This window comes from Pan troglodytes, chromosome 4 (genome assembly GCF_028858775.2).
Source record: "Pan troglodytes isolate AG18354 chromosome 4, NHGRI_mPanTro3-v2.0_pri, whole genome shotgun sequence".
Classification (NCBI taxonomy): domain Eukaryota; kingdom Metazoa; phylum Chordata; class Mammalia; order Primates; family Hominidae; genus Pan; species Pan troglodytes.
The window spans coordinates 174,145,075-174,162,297 of NC_072402.2; the positions used below are offsets into that span (position 1 = coordinate 174,145,075).

At 58.3% G+C, this 17,223-nt stretch overlaps 1 protein-coding gene across 29 annotated transcripts; it reads right to left on the reverse strand.

Annotated features, from left to right (window-relative positions):
* Window positions 1–810: 810 nt before the first annotated feature.
* Window positions 811–17,223, reverse strand: RNF44 (ring finger protein 44). Of its 29 annotated transcripts, XM_063811680.1 has the most exons (12): window positions 10,132–10,439; window positions 9,880–9,931; window positions 6,270–6,417; window positions 5,908–6,097; window positions 5,367–5,534; window positions 4,752–4,925; window positions 4,489–4,647; window positions 4,181–4,305; window positions 3,828–3,915; window positions 3,616–3,737; window positions 3,381–3,480; window positions 811–3,183 (listed from the first exon to the last, which is right to left on the reverse strand). In XM_063811680.1, the coding sequence occupies exons 3-12, from the start codon at window positions 6,371–6,373 to the stop codon at window positions 3,121–3,123; spliced, it is 1,293 nt and encodes a 430-aa protein (XP_063667750.1). In that variant the 5' UTR covers window positions 6,374–6,417; window positions 9,880–9,931; window positions 10,132–10,439; the 3' UTR covers window positions 811–3,120. The 29 variants fall into 29 exon arrangements, with proteins under 29 accessions (XP_063667750.1, XP_063667749.1, XP_063667753.1 ...); XM_063811679.1 differs by lacking the exons at window positions 9,880–9,931; window positions 10,132–10,439 and adding an exon at window positions 17,123–17,223; XM_063811683.1 differs by lacking the exons at window positions 9,880–9,931; window positions 10,132–10,439 and adding an exon at window positions 11,617–11,948 and having other exon boundaries at window positions 5,908–6,033.

Below are 17,223 nucleotides of genomic sequence, written 5' to 3' on the forward strand. Positions count from 1 at the left end.
GAGGACTGCTTGAGCCCAAGAGTTCGAGACCAGCCTGGGCAGCATAGTGAGACTTGTTCCTATTGAAAAAACAAAACAAGTTGTGAAATGAGAGAGACCTTATTTCCTCATGACAGGCCTGAGCCCCCTGATCCAGTCAGGACAGAAGAACCTACCTTGAGATTCATTTTTATTTTTTGAGACACAGTCCGCTGTCACCTAGGCTGGAATGCAGTGGTGCAATCTTGGCTCACTGCAACCTCCACCTCCTGGATTCAAGCAATTCTCCTACCTTAGCCTCCCGAGTAGCTGGGACTACAGGCTTGTGCCACCATACCTGGCTAATTTTTTTTTTTTTTAAGACGGAGTCTTGCTCTGTCACCCAGGCTGGAGTGCAGCGGCACGATCTTGGCTCACTGCAAGCTCCGCCTCCCAGGTTCACGCCATTCTCCTGCCTCAGCCTCCCGAGTAGCTGGGACTAAAGGTGCCCGCCACCACGCCCGGCTAATTTTTTTTTGTATTTTTAGTAGAGACAAGGTTTCACTGTGTTGGCCAGGATGGTCTCAAATCTCCTGACCTCGTGATCCGCCCACCTCAGCCTCCCAAAGTGCTGGGATTACAGGCATGAGCCACCACGCCCGGCTTAATTTTTTTGTATTTTTAGTAGAGAAGGGGTTTCGCCATGTTGGGCAGGCTGGTATCGAACACCTCACCTTAAGTGATCCACCAGCCTCAGCCTCCCAAAGTGCTGGGATTACAGGTGTTAAGCCTCATCCCCATCCCACCTCCCACCAAAAAGACACGGGCAGCCAAAGGCAGCGTGGGCGGTCATTGGTATACATCATACATTTATTAGTGAATATCCCTCTGAAATCAGCAACAATATTAAAAAAAATAATGATTGCACTACTTGGTCAAGCAGAACTAGCAACTTTCATTTTAAAAAAAGTACAAATCTGTTAAAAATTTCAATCAGTATACACATATATATAATACAACATACTAGTTATGTTAAATGCTACAAACCAATGTGAATCCCATGGAATGGAAAAAACCACACATTTAAGCTTTAAGAACCATTTTTTTCTCTATATATTAGCATTTTCTCAAATACATACATGGGAAAAATGAGGTAACTGTAAAATGTGCAAGGAACAGGGCCCCCAAAATTACATATATTTCTACATATATATGTAATTTTATATATATATAAAACCTTTCTAACACAGAACACAGGCGCTGGGCCCAGCCGGGGCTGGGGGAAGGTGCCCACTGTCATGCCTAGGCCAGAAGTTGGTAAATAAAAGAGTAAACAATGGCAAGCCCCCACCACAGGAAATCATTGGTAACATGGCATCTATAGCAAGGTCGGCAGATCACAAACATCCTAAGTAATTGTTGTATAAATCTTGTTTTTTAATGATGATTTTTTAAAATGCTGTGTTTCCCCCCCAATAGCTGCTTGTTGGAATCACTGCTGCAGCCGACACACAATCTGTGAGCCTGTTTCCGCCTGCCCCAGGAACTATAAGGGGTTTGAAAACGTTTTGTTGGGGTCGGGAAGGGAGGGGTTGGAGAGGGTGGTTCTGTGTGTGGGTTTTCAACACTGCTATAAATATAGAAACGTCACCTGGAGTTATATACAGTAAGACTTTGGGTTCTCCATGGGGGTGGGACCAGGCTGACGGGCCCCACGGCAGGCTGGGGCGGGAGGTGGGAGCCAGGGCCGCTGCGGGGAGAACGAGGGTGGTTGGAGCATCCCTGAGGCAGCAGGCGCCAGGGGCTGCCTGCTAGGATGTGCCGGCCCCACACGCAGTTCGTTCAGGGCAGCAACCCCAGCTGGGTATAGGACAAGAAAGGATTGGGACCAGGGAAAGTGGGTGGGAAGCTCAGCCAGACCCTACAGCGGCCTCCTCCAGAACTTGGAGGACAGGGATCAGGCTGGGAAGGCCCCCTGGAGATGGGGGTCCACAGCCTTCCTGGTCCCCATCCTCCTGGGACTTCCTTGGAGGAGATTCGCCCAGGCAGGTGGGAGACGGGCCCTGGCTGGAGGGAGAAATGCCCTGAAAAGCGTCGGGTCCCGGTAGGCTCTAGGGACGTGTGCAGTACAGTGCATGGCAGTTATCAGCTGAGCACAGACCTCCAACCCTGCCCCATGACTGCCGGCCGCCCAGCCCAGCCCGGCACACGCATGCATGCAGGCCGGCCAGCATGACCGTGCTCGGCCCCCTGGGCACTCGGTCCCAGTTGGTCCCTATACCCGCCCCTATTAAACCAAAAGAAAAAAGAAATTGTCTTAAATATCCACATCCCCAAATCCTACACGCGATTTTGGGCCAAATGAATGAACAAAAACTGCTGCTCCTCACGTTCATGCAAAACGACAGAGGGAGAGGAGATTGGGCACGGGTCTGGCTGCATCCCTGGGAGGGACAACCACCGGGAACACAGGGCTCCCTCTCCCCGTATGGCCCAAGCCCCTCAGGATACGTGTGCCCCAGCTCGGGATTAGGCTGGGACGCCCTCCAGCCTGAGGGTGGGGCTGGAATGTTGTTCCTGGGATGAGGGTCCCCTGGGGAACCAGACTCAGCCCTCACAGCAGCCAACACAGAGCCAGCTGCCTGAGTTCACTGTTCGGGGTCAAGGAGGGGGGATTCAGCCCTGGGGCTCAGGAAATGGCTCGTGACACCGTCTGTCTACGCACCTGGCAGTGCCACCTGGGCAGAGGGCACACCATTTCAGAGAACGAGACCTTCTGACCCAGGATGGTGCTCTGTCTGCCCATCCTGGGGCCAAGGATCTCCACCGGCCCCACTGAGGGAGCAGACCCCTGGCACTCAGTGCCAGCAGGAAAAGGAGGGACCTGAGGGTGTACAGGAGGGAGACCCGATCAGGGACACTCAGGCAGCTCCGTGGCGGGCGGGCGGGCAGGCAGACTAGGGAGGGAGTCTTTGGAGCTTGGCAAATGCAGGGGCTTATTGCAGGGACTCCTCACTGGGCTGACCCTGGCACCAGCTCTGGAGATGCAGGCGGGAGCGAAGGGGCAGGCCTGGGCCACTCCCTCCCCATCCTCCCTGGGCCCCCACCCACAAGTTTCCAGAGCTTCAGGCAGGGTTCTCCCGGGCAGGCGGCTGCGTGGCCTCACTCAGCCTCCCTGGGCACCTCGGAGGCGTCGGCCCGGCAGATGGGACACGTCCGGTTGGCCTGTGGGAACATGCACGTCAGGCGTTGCTCTCACCAGCCCCAATCCACCACATCTGTGCAGCCGCCTGGGGGGACTTGGTCCCCTGGAGCCAGAACTTCCGAGATGATGACAAGGACAAGGAGGGAAACAGCCCAGGCCAGCCCATCCCCCCGTCACTGCATGAGGAATACCCAGGAGCCGGCCTGGGCAGTGTTACCTTCAACCACTTGTCAACACACTTCGTGTGGAACTCATGGTTGCAGGGGAGGACTCGGAGCAGCTGCCGCGCCTCGAAGTCACTGAAGCAGACCACACACCTGTGGAGGGGCGCGGAGCGTCACCTCCACGCTGAGGGCCATGGGAAGGCTCAGTGGAGTGTGACTCCCCTGAGAGGGGCGTCCCATGGCAGCCAGCTGTGTTCAGAGGGGTGGGAGGTGGGGCAGGGTACTCACAGCGTCTGCTCCGACTGATGGCTGTCCGGGTTAAAGCGGTACGACGGGAGCTGCTCTATGTCTGCTTTGGTGAGACCCCGGGGCTTGGCATCTCCCAGCCGCTCGGCCAGGTTCAGGAGGGCCTGCATGCGGGCAGGAGACGGGGTCAGCGGCGCCCAGGGCTGCAGGTCTCCCAAACCCCACCCACCTCCCAGCATGGGGCTCCATGGGACCTCATAGTTCTCCATCTCCACATCATCCACGTCCAGGTCCAGGCTGATGGTGGGCCCCATTGCTGTTGGTGACATTGGCAGCATCGAGCTAGAGAGAGACAAGTGTGGGGGCCCAGGGTCAAGGTCAGGAGTGGGGCACACAGAGCCACTCTCCTGACTCCCTCCTTGCAAACAGAGCCCAGAACGTTGCAGCGGGGAAGGGAGCCCAGCTGGCGTGCCTGTCAGGTTAAGTGGGGAACGCCAGATGGCTTCAGAGGCCCTGGGGCCCCTGGAGCTGTGTTTAGGTCTAACCACTGGAGGTTCCAGGAGAACAGGGCATCAGGGACCTGGGGCGCGGATGTGCGGATACTTACAGGAAGTAGGGCAGGAAGCTGGGGTAGTAGGGTGGTGGGGGTGGGGGTGGGGGCGGCGGGGGCAGTGGCTGCTGCAGGCGGTATCTCTGGGTGCTCAGTCTCCGTGGCATCATGTGAGAATATGGCTGCAAGAGGGGCCAGGTGCAGGTCAGCCCAGCGGGCCTGCCTCCCAGCCGCCCCGGAGCCCAGATGGGCGTCAGCCCAGCAGGCCTGCCTCCCAGGCGCCCTGGAACCCAGCTGCAAGTCAGCCCGGTGGGCCTGCCTCCCAGCTGCCCGGGAGCCCAGGTGGGGGTCGGGGTGGCACTCACACCAAAGGACAGCTCCTGGTGCAGCGGATCGTGGGGCAGGTAGTGCAGGGGCACCGACGGGGAAAGGGCTGGGCCAGGCGCAGAGGTGGAGTAGGTGAAGCTGCCCAGGGAGGGCTGGTCCCCACGCAGGTCCACGTCGTTGTCGAGCCGCTGTAGGGGCTGGAAGAACCAGCGCCGGGTCAGCAAGTCAGTGACACGAGGCTGTCCTCACCCCGCCTCCCCCCACGCCATCTCCCTCCAGCATCGGACCCATGCCGACTCACCATCCGAGGGTGCTGGGTCTGCAGAGACACAAACTGCCCCAGGGGCGCCATGTGGGTGGGCTGGGGGGGTGGGGCCGGTGGTGGGGGGTGCAGGATGTAGTGGTCACTGGAGATGAGGTGGGGGTAGGCCTGATAGGGCACAGGCAGCTGCTGCATGGTGCACGCCTGGATAAGCTGCCAAGAGAGGGGGCAGGGGGCTGAGAACGTTCTCCTGGGCTCTGGGCCAGGTCTACGCCATGCCACCCAGCAAAAGGCCCCCACTGGGCACACACCCAGCAGCTCCAGGGTCTGCACAAGAAACCCTGTGGAAGGCCCATCCCTGTCCTAGGCCACCCAGGCAGGACACTCCACTGTTAAGGCCCACAGCCTCAACTCCTGGGCCTCTGCCAAGCTGTGAGGCAGGTACAGGGGTACTGGAAGGTCCCTGAACCTTGAAACACTCTATTACCAAATGTGAACACACGTATGCTTTCCTGGGGAGGCCAGGCAGGCGCTCTGACAGCCTGGATGGCTGGATAGCTCAGCCCAGTTCAGGGCTGCCCTGGGCCCGCTGAGCCGCTGGCCTGTGCCTGGGGCTTGCAGCTGGTGGAGGAGGAGCTGGAAACACTCACTCACCGGGGGCGGGAGGCAGCAGAGGGGGTAATGCTGCCCACTGAACATCACGGAGCATGCTGGGAGCTGCTGGGCACTGCAGCCAGGGATGTGCTGGCCTGTAGGCAAGGGGAAGCCTTGGGTCGTCACTGTGGTGACCGTGTAGGACAGAGGGACAGGTCCCTGGTGCACCTGTGGGTGGAGAGAACGCCGGGAAAGTGTGAGAAGGAAGCTGGCCGCGAGAGCTACTCTCAGGAGAAATCATCCTGCCACATCCAGCTGCCGGCTCCCTTTCCTTCTCCACGGTGGCCTACCTCAGTGCAGACCAGACTGTGCCTCTACTCCCAGGCCCCCGGGGCAGAGAAAGCCCCGTGGGAATCTAGCTCTGCTAGTCACCCAGTGTGGCCCTTTCCCCGGGCCTCAGTTTACCTACCTGTAAAGCAGAGCCAATAATGCCTCCGTGGAACGTGAAATGAAGCAAGCTAGGTAAAATCTAGGCCTTGCTGCCTCTGCCTTTCAGACTGGCTCACAGGGCCAGGGGCACAGGGGATGGGGTTCTGCCTACCTGCTCGTGGAGATCAACCATGAACGGGCTCTGCTGGGTGGCTGGGTGCAGCATTCGGGGGCTCCCGCCGGCAGGAGCCGAGGCTCGGCGCTCCTCTACGGGGAGGTGTGGAGGTCGGGACGGCGGCTGCTGGGAGGGTAAGCGCTCATCCCGGGCAGGCGGGCTGGCCAGGGGGCCCTCGAGGCCAGGGCTGCACCACAGAGAGGAGGCCCCGATAGGACTGAGGGGGGCCACTCGTGCACAGAGCAGGGAGAGAAGCCAGGGTGACTCCCCCCACGGGGAGGGAAGGCAGCTCAGGGCCCTGCGCCCCACCCCTGCTGGCCCCCATGCCCCAGCACCAGGACTGGGAGGCTCCTTCCTACCTTCCCCAGAGCTGGCCCGGGGTGCTGCCAGGTCCCGCAGAGAATCGCCGCTGGCCCACGGGGGCGGAGGGTGGCCACCTAGTCACCAGAGCCCATGGTCGCATCGGGGGGGCAGGGGGGTGGAGGGGCTGGGCCGGGACTCACAACCCTAGGAGGCAAGGAGACAAGAAAACTGAGGCACCTGGCCAACACGGTGAAACCTCGTCTCTGCTAAAAATACAAAAACTAGCCAGGCATGGTGGTGGACACCTGTAATCCCAGCTACTTGGGAGGCTGAGGCATGAGAATCGCTTGAACCCGGGAGGCGGAGGTTGCAGTGAGCTGAGCTGAGATCGCACCACTGCACTCTAGTCTGGTGACAGAGGGAGACTCCCGTCTCAAAAAAAAAAGAAAGAAAGAAACTGAGGCACAGAGAAGTCCAGACGCTTGTGCCATGAGGGGTCAGGAGACAAAGCCCAACCTCTGCAGTGTGACCCCAGGGACCAATGGTGTTCAGCCGTGCCCCTCCTCTGAGCCCTGGGGTCCAGTGCTGACACGCCAGGACAGCTCAGCCTGCCAGCACCCAGGCCTCACCCTCCTGCTGTGTGAAATGGGACCCAGTCCCCCTCAGTTGCGGAGCTCAGCGAGCTGGCCAGCGTGCTTCCAAGCCAGTGGGTTCCTGGTAGGCTCCTCCTGGACGGGGTCTCAGGGCACCCTGTCTTGGAAAGGGGCTTAGGGCCAGACCTTTCTCTGCCTTACACCAGGGGCTACAACTTGGCCTCCAGGCGGCAGCTGGGGGTTCCTGAGGAGGGTCCACATCCTCCCTTCCCTCTGGCTGGTTCCAGCAGGGATTCCAAACAGGCCTGGGACCCAGTTCTCCTCTTACTGGTACCAGGCAAGAGGTTCTAACCGGCTCCTGCCCTCGGGGGCTTCCAGTCCAAAGCAAGACACTATTCTTTCTTTCCTTAACCTGCTCCCACTGTGCCTATCCACGAGTGACTTCATCTACCTTTCAAGGAATGTATAGCTGGCCCATTTTACGGAGGAGGAAACTGAGGCTCAGCAAGAAGAAACTTGCCCAAAGCCCCACCGTAAAGTGTTAAAGCTGGGAGGTGGGCCAAAGAAAGCCTCTCCCTGTGCTCTGCTGCTGATGGAGAGGACCAGCCCCAGGCTTCATGGGAGGTGATGAAGGAAGCCAGCCTGGGGAGACTGTGGAGTCTGGCATGCAGCCAGGCCCTTGCTCTGGGGCCCCCAACCCAGCCCTCAAAGTGGGAGGTGGTGCCTGCTGAGAAAAAAAGGAAGGAAGAACCCGAGAGAGGAAGTTGAATAGGAATGGGTTGGGGCAGGGTCTCCTGCCTCCGGTCAGAGATGAGGGTCCAGGTGGAGGATGTCGAGGGACCTGGCTCAACCTCAGGGTTCCGCTCAACTCAAAGTTGGGACGAGGCCCTGGCAGGAAAAGCTCTAGAACCTGCCAGGCCCTGCAAAGCTGAAGGGTGCGTCCAACAGGACCAGCTCTTTGTTGTTCCTGCCACAGGGAGGCTCGTTCCATCCCTTCCCCATCTAACAAAACTCCTATGCATCCTTGATACCCAGCTTTAAATGTCACCTCCCTGTTGACACAGCCAGGGAGCCAGTGTAACTGTCAGCTCAACACCTAGTTCCTTCCTGCCAACAGCGGCAAGAACCATTTCCTCTGTGCTGCACTTCACAAGCCTGGGCCGTACTTCTCAAAAGGAGCCCGCATGGGAGACCGAGGCCCGACCAGCAGAGGGTGTGGGCAGGGCCAGGGACCACCTTGTGTCCAGCTCAGGGCAGGCCTGATGTGAGAAATGTGCACGAAACAGAGCCAATCACACAGGTCCAAGGTCACCCAGTCTGGCAGCAATGCCAACAACTGACAGTTGGGAGATTACAAAACACCTGGCTTCTCATGGCAAGCCTGGTCCCACTTGTTTCTGCCTGGCCCCCTCACTGGGAGCGAGAGCTTTCCCTCCAGGTCACCCAGGCCCAACCTCTGCCTGCCCACCATCGGGGACTGGGTTTGTGACCCCTGGCCTGGGCCAAGTGCACACCCTGACAGGCATGTCTACACACACAGCCTCCCGAACTCCTGCCGACAAACCAGCCAAGCAAACAACGGCCAAGGGAGACTCAGGAAATCCCCAAATAACTGAAACAGCAGATGCCTGGCCCATCCCAGTCCTCCTGGACCAGACACTTTGGAGGGATGGGGAACAAGGGCACCTAGATTTTTAACAAATTCCCCAGAAGTTGTCACAGCACAGCTAGGTTTGGGAATCTCTACCCTAGCTAACCTCAGAAAGCTTGGGAGCCCACAGTTCTGCTGGTGCAGAACAGTCGCCATAATAACCATGCTGTTTCCCCGGCGCCAACTTGGTGAGTCCTCCCAGCAACACTGGCAGGTCAGGACACCAAGGCTCAGAGAGGTGAGGTCCAAGGCCAGTCAGCTGGAATCGTGAGTGCGCAGGGGCATGACCTAAGCAGTCTGGCCATAAAGCACCCATGACTAGCCACCAAGCCAGCAGCCTTGACTGCTCCTCTTATATCAGGATGTCTTGCAGATGGCTGAGTAGTGCCAGGCCCAAGGCACTCCTGCAGAGGCCCAGGCCTGTGGGTGTCTGCTCTGTGGCCAGTCCCCACTCCCCAGGGCAGGGAAGGTGGTAAGGAGCTGTGAAAGCAAGCCAGGAGACAGAAGGGCCTCCAGCCGTGGGTTAGAGTGTCAGCCCTCACAGACTCACACATGACAGTGACTTCTAGCGAGATTCTTGCCTACAGACCGTGGGCAAGGGCTTACCCTCCCGAGCCTCAGTATCTTCATCTGTAAAATGGGAACAGCCCAATAACTACCTCCCAGTTTCCCATCAAGGACTGCTCCAAGGCAACAGCAGAAGCAACTTGTAAAGTTTGAACTTAGCTTGGGTGTGAATGAGCATTATTAGAGAATACGACACGCTGACCTCCACTTCCAACCTCAAGCAGAGCTTGAAGGGTGCCACTTCCGGGGGAGCAGGCAGATATGCCACTCTAGGGGAATACCTCAGCTGGTAAGAGTGGATCCTGGTTCTTTAAGCCCTGCCAGGAACAGGGGTGGCGTAGAAGGGTTACACCCACTTCATGGCTGAGAAAACTGGAGCCGAGAGAAAGGAAGTAAGTTACTCTAGGCCACAAGACCAGAGAGAACGGAATTGGTACTAGTTGGCCTCCTAGGCCCAAACTCCCCCAACCCATAACTCCTGTGGCATCAGTAGCTGGAGGAAATCACCTAATCCCGAGTCTCCAAGCCATACAGGAGGCTGGGAGAGCACTCTTTCAGGCACCCATCTTTAGCTCTGTAGTACAGAGAAGCAAGCAAGGCCCAGAGTTGGAGCTAGCAACTTGCTCAAGGTCAAATAGCAAGGGTGGCCAGGTGGCCTCCCCTAACAACTGCTCTGCCCATCCACATCTCCGTGCTGTCCTATCACGGAGCTCTGTGTGAACGGGTCTTGAGAGTCCCGTCGCTGAGCCCCGTCCGCCACAGGCATGCAATGCATTTTGCAATTAACATCACCCCCCCACCCACCCACCCATGAGAGCCGGCCAACCCCTTAAGTCCAGTGCCCCAAGCACCTACCCTGACCTTGGTCTAAGAGCCCCAGGGATCTGTTTGCAGGAAGAGACACTCCCTTTTGCAGATAAAAACAAAGTCAGACCCTGGGGGCATGAGCAGACTCAGCCAGGAAGAGAAGCCCCCCTTCCTACTTCCCCACACCCCACCCGAAACAAGCAGGCTCTGCCCAGCGCAAGCAGAGCTTCCCAACGCGTGGTGCCTGGAGGCCGCTGAGGGCCGGACCACCAGACTAGGAGAGAAGACTCCCTGGGTGACCTTGGTCAAGGAAATCCCTTTGCTTCTGAGAGCCTCAGTTGGCACAGCTGTAAAATGGGGGTGGAAATCTTTCCTTCCCACAGCGCCCAAATAAAACCAGAAGAGTCCAGAAGAAACCAGGTGGTCACACTAGTGGGGGAGGAAACCAGTGTCCTGGGGAAGGGGGGGCTCCCCAACGCGGGCCAAGTGCACGCTGTGGGGCTCTGGGAAGCTTCCCCAGCCACCCCTCCCCAGGCATAGTGCTGGGGGGCCGAGGCGCGGACATCTGCCCCGAGAGGGGCCTCCCTCGTCCGCTTCCTACTCTTTTGCGCCGCTCTCGGAGGGACACCGGGGGCGGGAGACGAGACTGCAGCGCAGGGGCCGGAACGCTGCGACTTTAAGAGCCGAGGATCCCGGACCATGTGCTCGGCGTGAGACAAAAGCAACAACAAAGGAAGTGGCGGCCGCAGGGGGAGGGGGGCGGCTCCTTCCTCTCCAACCGCAGCGCTCAGCTGCAGGAGAGGGGAGATACGGCCCGGCCACGGGGGGCCTTGGGGGGGGTTCCTGATCCCTGGGGTCTCGCTGCCCGCAGTCTGGACCGCCCGTGATTAACCCCTACGGAGCCAGCTAGATCACGGCCCCCCTTCCCAGGGGAGGGGAACAGAAGGTCCATGGGTGGGGGAATAGGAAGTTGGGGGCCCTGGCACCGACTCACCTTTGGCCGCCCGGCCACACGTTGACTCCTTTGTTCCCGATCTAGGACGGCCAAACTGGGCAGGGGGCGGGGGAGGGGGGGGGGTGCCTGTCTGGATCCTTTAAGAGCTCCCGCCCTGCCGAACAATGTGCTCCCCTCCCCACCCCCGGGTCCGGGGGCAGCCCGACTCCTTCCGGGGCCTCTCTCTTTGTTGTCCGCCCGACGGCGTCTGCCTCGCGAGGCCCACGCGCGATCAGTCTCTCTCGGCCCAGGCCCTCAGGGAGCGGGAGGCGGCGCAGGACGCAGCTGGGTCTGCGCGGCAGCCGGCGGCTGGCCCTTTAAGAACTGTCCGCGGCGGCAGCGGAATGTAACAAACCTCACATTTGATTCACAACATTCGAAGCGGCGGGGTCGCGCGCCGGACGGGAGGGGGCTCGCGGGGGCGCGCCGGGAGGCTCCGGCAAACAGTAACCCGCTGCAAGCCCGCGGGGGCCCCGCCCCGCGCCGGGAGCTCCGCCCTGAGAGCCAATCACTCGCCGCGACCACGCACGTGACTAGTGGGCCACCATCTTGAATTTTTTAACCTCCTCCTTGCCCCCACCTTCGCACTTAAAGTGACCGCAGCCATAGTCAAAAGCAAGGGGCGGGGCCACATATCCTGACATAAAGATGGGGAGACCCCAGGGTGGGCAAAACCGATCGGCTGCAACTCGAACTTAATATGCAAATTCGCTAACTACTCGCGCCTCTGAGGCTCAGTTTCCCTGCCGAAGAAATGGGTCCCGCCAGGAGAACCGGCAGTACGGACTTACTGTGTCATGGTCCCCTCCTCGGGGACAGGGTGCCGCCTGAGATACTGAAGTGAAATGGGTCTGACCTCTGACGGGGCGAGAGCGGCCTCAAACCGGCCCAAGTGGTTAGGCTGGCTCTAACAACCCTGGGCCGGCCACCTTCCCGGAGATGACGTCACCCCCAAGAGGTGCAGCACCGCGCTGACATCATGGCCCGGCCGCCCCACTTCTCCTTGTTTATACTACACGGCGTCTTTAAAAAGCTGGTACCGCCCAGATTGCCCAACAGACCAATGGCGGACCACCCATGCAAACGAGCTAACGTCTGCCGGGCAAGGAGATTGGCCCTGCTCGCGCTGACGTCACAGAGGCATTTAACCGCCCCGCCCCCAGCGTGGCGGCGGAGGAAGAGAGGCGGGGAACAGGTTGTAGTTTAAAGCAAAAGTGCAGGCGCCGGGCGCTCTAGCTGCTAGGCTGGGCTTGAGAGTTTGGTGTCCCTGCGGAGACCTCCCTAGCCAGGGAAACTGGGAACTAAGCCCCGTGAAGCGTCTATACTTTAGTTTTCTATTCCTCTCAGCAGCTATGAGACGGAGGGATTACTGTAGCCAGTTCATTTTACAGATGGGGAAAGTGAAGGCCCTCCCTTACTCCAGATCACACAACTAGAAGTGTGGCGGAGCAGGAATGTGAACCTAATCCAAAGCCGAGCCTCGTTCACCTTTGCCTCGAAGCCCACCCACCCGGGCCAAATTTATACAAAATGGGGTATTACCTCCACCACAATTATATAAGCAGAAAATCAGTAATTTGCTAAATATCCAAGAGCTGGAACAGGTCGAATAATGAATATTGGGTGCATGCATATAATCAATAACGACTCTTGGGCAGTTACCACAAAGAGGCAGCTGGAGGCGACACGGGGCTACCTCCAAGACAGCCATAAACAAGGCGCCAATGCAAAATGTTAACATCTGTTAACCTGTGTGGTGGGCCATGGGGCAGGGGGATGGGGAGCTCATTTTCTATGCTGCTTTGGTATATTTCATAATCCTAAATTTTATATAAAAATTGAAACCAAGATGCTGAACAGGTCTAACAGTATGTATCAGGTTTCTTTAATTGGACATATGCCACATCTGCATATATTTCTGGAAGGGTATACAGGAAACTGATTAACAATTGTTGTCCTTAGGGAGAACTGGAAGGGAGAAGTTGGGTCAGGAGGAGAGACTATTGTATATATTGCACATTAGCTCTTTTTAAAAAACCCTATGCATTATAACCCACTGAAATTTTTAAAGAAAGCTATTATAAAGACTAAGTCTTAAGTCTTTTAAGCCAGAAACCCCCTTTCAGCTTGGGGAACAGACATGTTTATGGCAATGTTTAGACCAGCAACGATCGTATCACTGTGCAACACAATGACTGAAGATGGAACTGAGCCGGCTGTTGGCAGATCTCTAAGCAACACAAGAGCAAGGTCATGATGCAGTGCTATCGATGCTCCCCGGAACGCCAAACTCTATCCATCACAGTTAAAAATTACATATGCATGAGAATAAGTGTGGCCATACAAGGTTATGTCTTTACCCAGTTCCTTATCATCAACTGTTCCTTTACCTCCAATGTCTCCTTCAACCTTTTGTTTTCCCCACCACATAAAAGCAATTTGAAAACCCTCCCCATGGCCGGGCACGGTGGCTCACGCCTGTAATCCCAGCACTTTGGGAGATCCAGGCGGGCAGATCACAAGGTCAGGAGTTTGAGACCAGCCTGACCAACACGGTGAAACCCTGTCTCCACAAAAAATACAAAAATTAGCCGGGCATGGTGGCATGCATTTGTAATCCCAGCTACTCAGGAGGCTGAGGCAGGAGAATCGCTTGAACCTGGGAAGTGGAGGTTGCAGTGAGCCGAGATTGCGCCACTGCACTCCAGCCTGGGTGACAGAGCAAGACTCCGTCTAAAAAAAAAAAAACACCCTCCCCACATTCGAAGGTACCTACATATTTGTTAGATTACTGCCTGCCTGTCCTTATGGATAGGGCCTACAGTGGCTCCCTACTGCCAACTGCATGGAAGCCTGGTTTTGGGGCTGCACTTAACAAGCTCTTCCTGCCCAAACTTTTCAGGCTCGCCTCTCCCCAGTCCCTCCTCTCACACCATGGTGGTGCTTCGTCTGGCTTTCTCTCCCTGCCACCTTCCTGCCTTTGCTCAGGCTAGACTGCCTGCCTGGGATGCCCTCTCTTTTCCTTTCTGCCAATCCATTTCACTTTTCGGCCGTTTGAAGCTCTGTTCCTATCTCACCTTTTACAGGAAGCTGCTTGTGACATCTCCAGCTGTGCTGAATCCCCCATTTTTGAACGCAGAGCTAGATGCACCCCAGCCTTTACCTCATGCCATTTAATTTGCACACAGTCCTGTCACAATCGCTGTGTGTCTCACTCAGTAATTCCCCTCCTGGCTGAAGGGGTTTGGCTTTTTTAAGTGCGCAGACGTCCAGCCTTCACTGGCATATACGGGTACCCCAGCCTCATTTTACAGATGAGGACCTGAGGCTCAAAGAGGTGAAGTGACTTGTCTGAGGCCACACAGTGAGACCACCTTTACCATCCCCACCCCAGGAAAACGACCCTCCAGCCACAATCTAATCCTGTACTTTTAAGCCACCAAGCCTCTGACTGTGGCATTCTCCCTGCTTAATATGTCCTCAATATCCCCTACTTACTGGGCAAAATCCTGCTCATGCTTTGGGACTAGCTCAAAGACCACTCCCTTGGATGGTGCCTTCCCTGCCCTGCCGGCTTGCGCTGGCTTCCTCAGTGTTAGGATTACCATCACACTGCATCATGAGAGCAGAAAGCCATCTCCATGTGACTGCTGCCCCTGCTCCCAGCAGGGCCCACAACACCCAGTCCAGGACCTGGCTCACGCTGGGTGGTGGATGCCCAGGAATGGGGCTCTGGATCTGCCTCTTCTCCTGCAGGACCAGGAAACCCCTGCCGTGTCCTTGCCCCAGGAAACCCTCAGTAAATCCCCAGTCATTTGAGTTTCCCCTCAGCGCCAGAGGCCAATAACACCTCTCCACCAACCTAAAAAACCTTCACGCGTGGATGTGAAATCACTCTGGAGCAAGTGGGAAGGGAGGCACAATTTTCCCAGAATTTTCCAGTTTTTCAAATGAAGCCAGAAATCTGAACTTTTCTTCGAATCCCTCCTCAGGGTCACTGATGGATCTTAGGCTTTGGAACCCTGCTGTGGGGACATGGCCTGCATACCTACTGTGCGAGCCTTGTTCTCCCCACACCCCAAGCCCTCAAAGGGAGACGTTTACTTTCATCGCACAGAGGAAAGCGGTTCAGAGCCATGGAGGGGCAGACCCTCGCCACAGAGCCCAGAAGTGTGAAACCTCAGATGGGAGTGGCCCACCTCTGCTCTGGCATCTGCTGTGAGGTTCTATGGGGGAAATGGGGGTCCTAGAGTCTTCTACAAGCTCTGGGCAAGTCCTATCCTGATCCTCTCCTCATCATGTTCTAAGAGCTGGCCACCAGCATTGGCCCCATTTTACAGATGAGGTGAGAGGTGACAGGACTCACCCAGTGTCATGCAGCCATCAAGGGGCAAACCTGGGATCCCATTCTCATCTCACATTGTGTGGTTTGTGAACCATGAATGCCAACACAGGGGCCCCGTGGTTGCTGAACAACCAAATGCAGATGTCCCCAGGGAAAGGGGAGAACACAGAGGCTCAGGGACTAGTGGATGGCTCCAGATCAGAGTGGACAGGAGCCTGAGAGGGATCCAAAGCTTGATCCTTCCAGCACAAAGCACTTGATGCCACATTCCGGCTTCCTCCCCCAGGCCTCCTCTGCAGTGGGGAGGGGCTTGGGCAAGCAGAGGCAGGAAGAGGAGGGCGTGGCCATGTTTCCTGCTGGGGCCCTGCCCGACTAGGCTTCTCACCTACCCCAGAGCCTGGACAACTGGCTGCCTCTCTCCCTCGGAGTCAGAAAGTACCCCATTTCTTTCTTCCAAGGCCCCTCAAACCTCCCTCCAAAGAGGCAGGGCCCAGTCACCTTCCCAGGATGGAGCTGGCGGGACACAGAGGCTGGGGTACCAGCCAGGGACACAGCACAGCCTGGCAGAGCCAGCTCAGGGTTCACACCTCCCAGACACCAGAGCATCAGAGCAGGGCCCAGAGCCTCACACACCAGGGAGGGAGTAGACAAAGCCCTGCTAAGTCCTTTCCACTCAGGGCTGGCCTCAACAGCCCTGAGCCCCGAGTTCTGGCTCCCTTAAGTGGCTGTGCGTGCAGATGGCGGCGAGGGCAGGGCGTCTGGAGAGGTGCTCCCCGTCTGGGGCTCTGGCCCTCAGCACTCGGGCTCCAGTTTTGAGACCTTGGGTGAGTTCTATGGCTCCTCTCCTTCTCAATCTCTCGTCTGTAAAATCGGGTGATCGATAGTAACTAGGCCACTGGGGCGAAAGGACTACACTGAGGGGTGAGACAGAGCCCCTGAGGCCAGCCTGCCCTGCCTCTGGTTAGCCTGTGACCTTGGGGAAGTCAGTAAGGTCTGTGAGGCTGTTTGTCCAGGTGTGAGGCTGGGTGAAAGCATCCTTCTCGGTGGGTCAACAGTGGTTCTCTGCGTGTGTGCCGGCCAACTTTTCGGGTCTGGGTCCGCATTTGGAGGTGTGCGCTGTGTGGGTGTGGCGTGGGGGCGTTCCCCTTTCTGACTCCTCCTCCCCACCCCGCAGTTCTCACTGCTGGAACCCCCAGGTTCTGCAAAGGGGGCAGGAACCGTCACATTGTTCAGTGATGAAAACCGAGGGCTGCAGGAGTGCGGTCCCTGGAAGATCGAGGAAGACAAGTCTACCCGAATCCCCCACTGTCCCTCCATCTTACTCGTCCTCCTTCCCCCACTTCCCAGCCCCCGGCACCAGCTCGACTCGAGCTTAGTGGCTTTCAGGCAACGGAAGCTGTGTGACCTTGGGCAAGACACGGACCCTCTCCGGACCCCGCGGCGTTCCGACATCCAGAATGCAGTAAGGACGGCGCTGAAGTGCAGCGGTCTGTTCCCCGGACCTGCAGCCGCTCCAGGGCAGGGCTTAGGCCGCTCTGGCTCCCCGGCGGCTGGCACAGGGGGCGTCGGGGAAATGTTTAGGACGGACGTGGCGAGGCCAAAGAACTGCAGCGCGTCTCCGGCTCGCGGTGCCGGACGCCTGGGTCCCAGCCGCAGCCGGGACCCGCCGGGGGTGGCGGTCGGGACGTGCGCGGGGCGCAGGGCACGCGGGGGCTCGGAGTTCCCCGGGGCTCCCCGAGTTGGGGCGTTTGGACCTAGCGGACGGGGAGAGAGCGGCGCAGCTCCCGCTGCCGGGCCCGGGACTGCGAGCTCCCGCCGTGCGGGCGCCGGCAGAGGCCTGGCGGGAAGACCCCGCGTGCGTTCCTCCGCCGGCCCGCGGCCGCCCCCTACCGCCGCGTGCTCGCCGGCCCTGCGCCCGGGGCGCTCGGCGCAGGGTCCGGGCCCGGCGTTACCTGGGGCCGCGGCGGGGCTCCACCCCCACCCGGCGGCCGGCGCGTCGCTCCCGCTGCAGCCCAGGCTCGCGGTGCGGCTGCGGCCCGCGCGCCGCCTGCCG

Bases quoted from the DNA above. Each gene is read 5' to 3' on its own strand.
- RNF44 (XM_063811679.1), bottom strand. From the start codon at position 6,373: ATGCGACCATGGGCTCTGGTGACTAGGTGGCCACCCTCCGCCCCCGTG. The intron at 3,916-4,180 runs GTAAGTATCCGC...GTCTCTCTCTAG, and splicing joins AGCTTCCTGCCCTACTTCCT to CTCGATGCTGCCAATGTCAC. The intron at 3,481-3,615 runs GTGAGTACCCTG...GCCCCTCCACAG, and splicing joins CATCAGTCGGAGCAGACGCT to GTGTGTGGTCTGCTTCAGTG.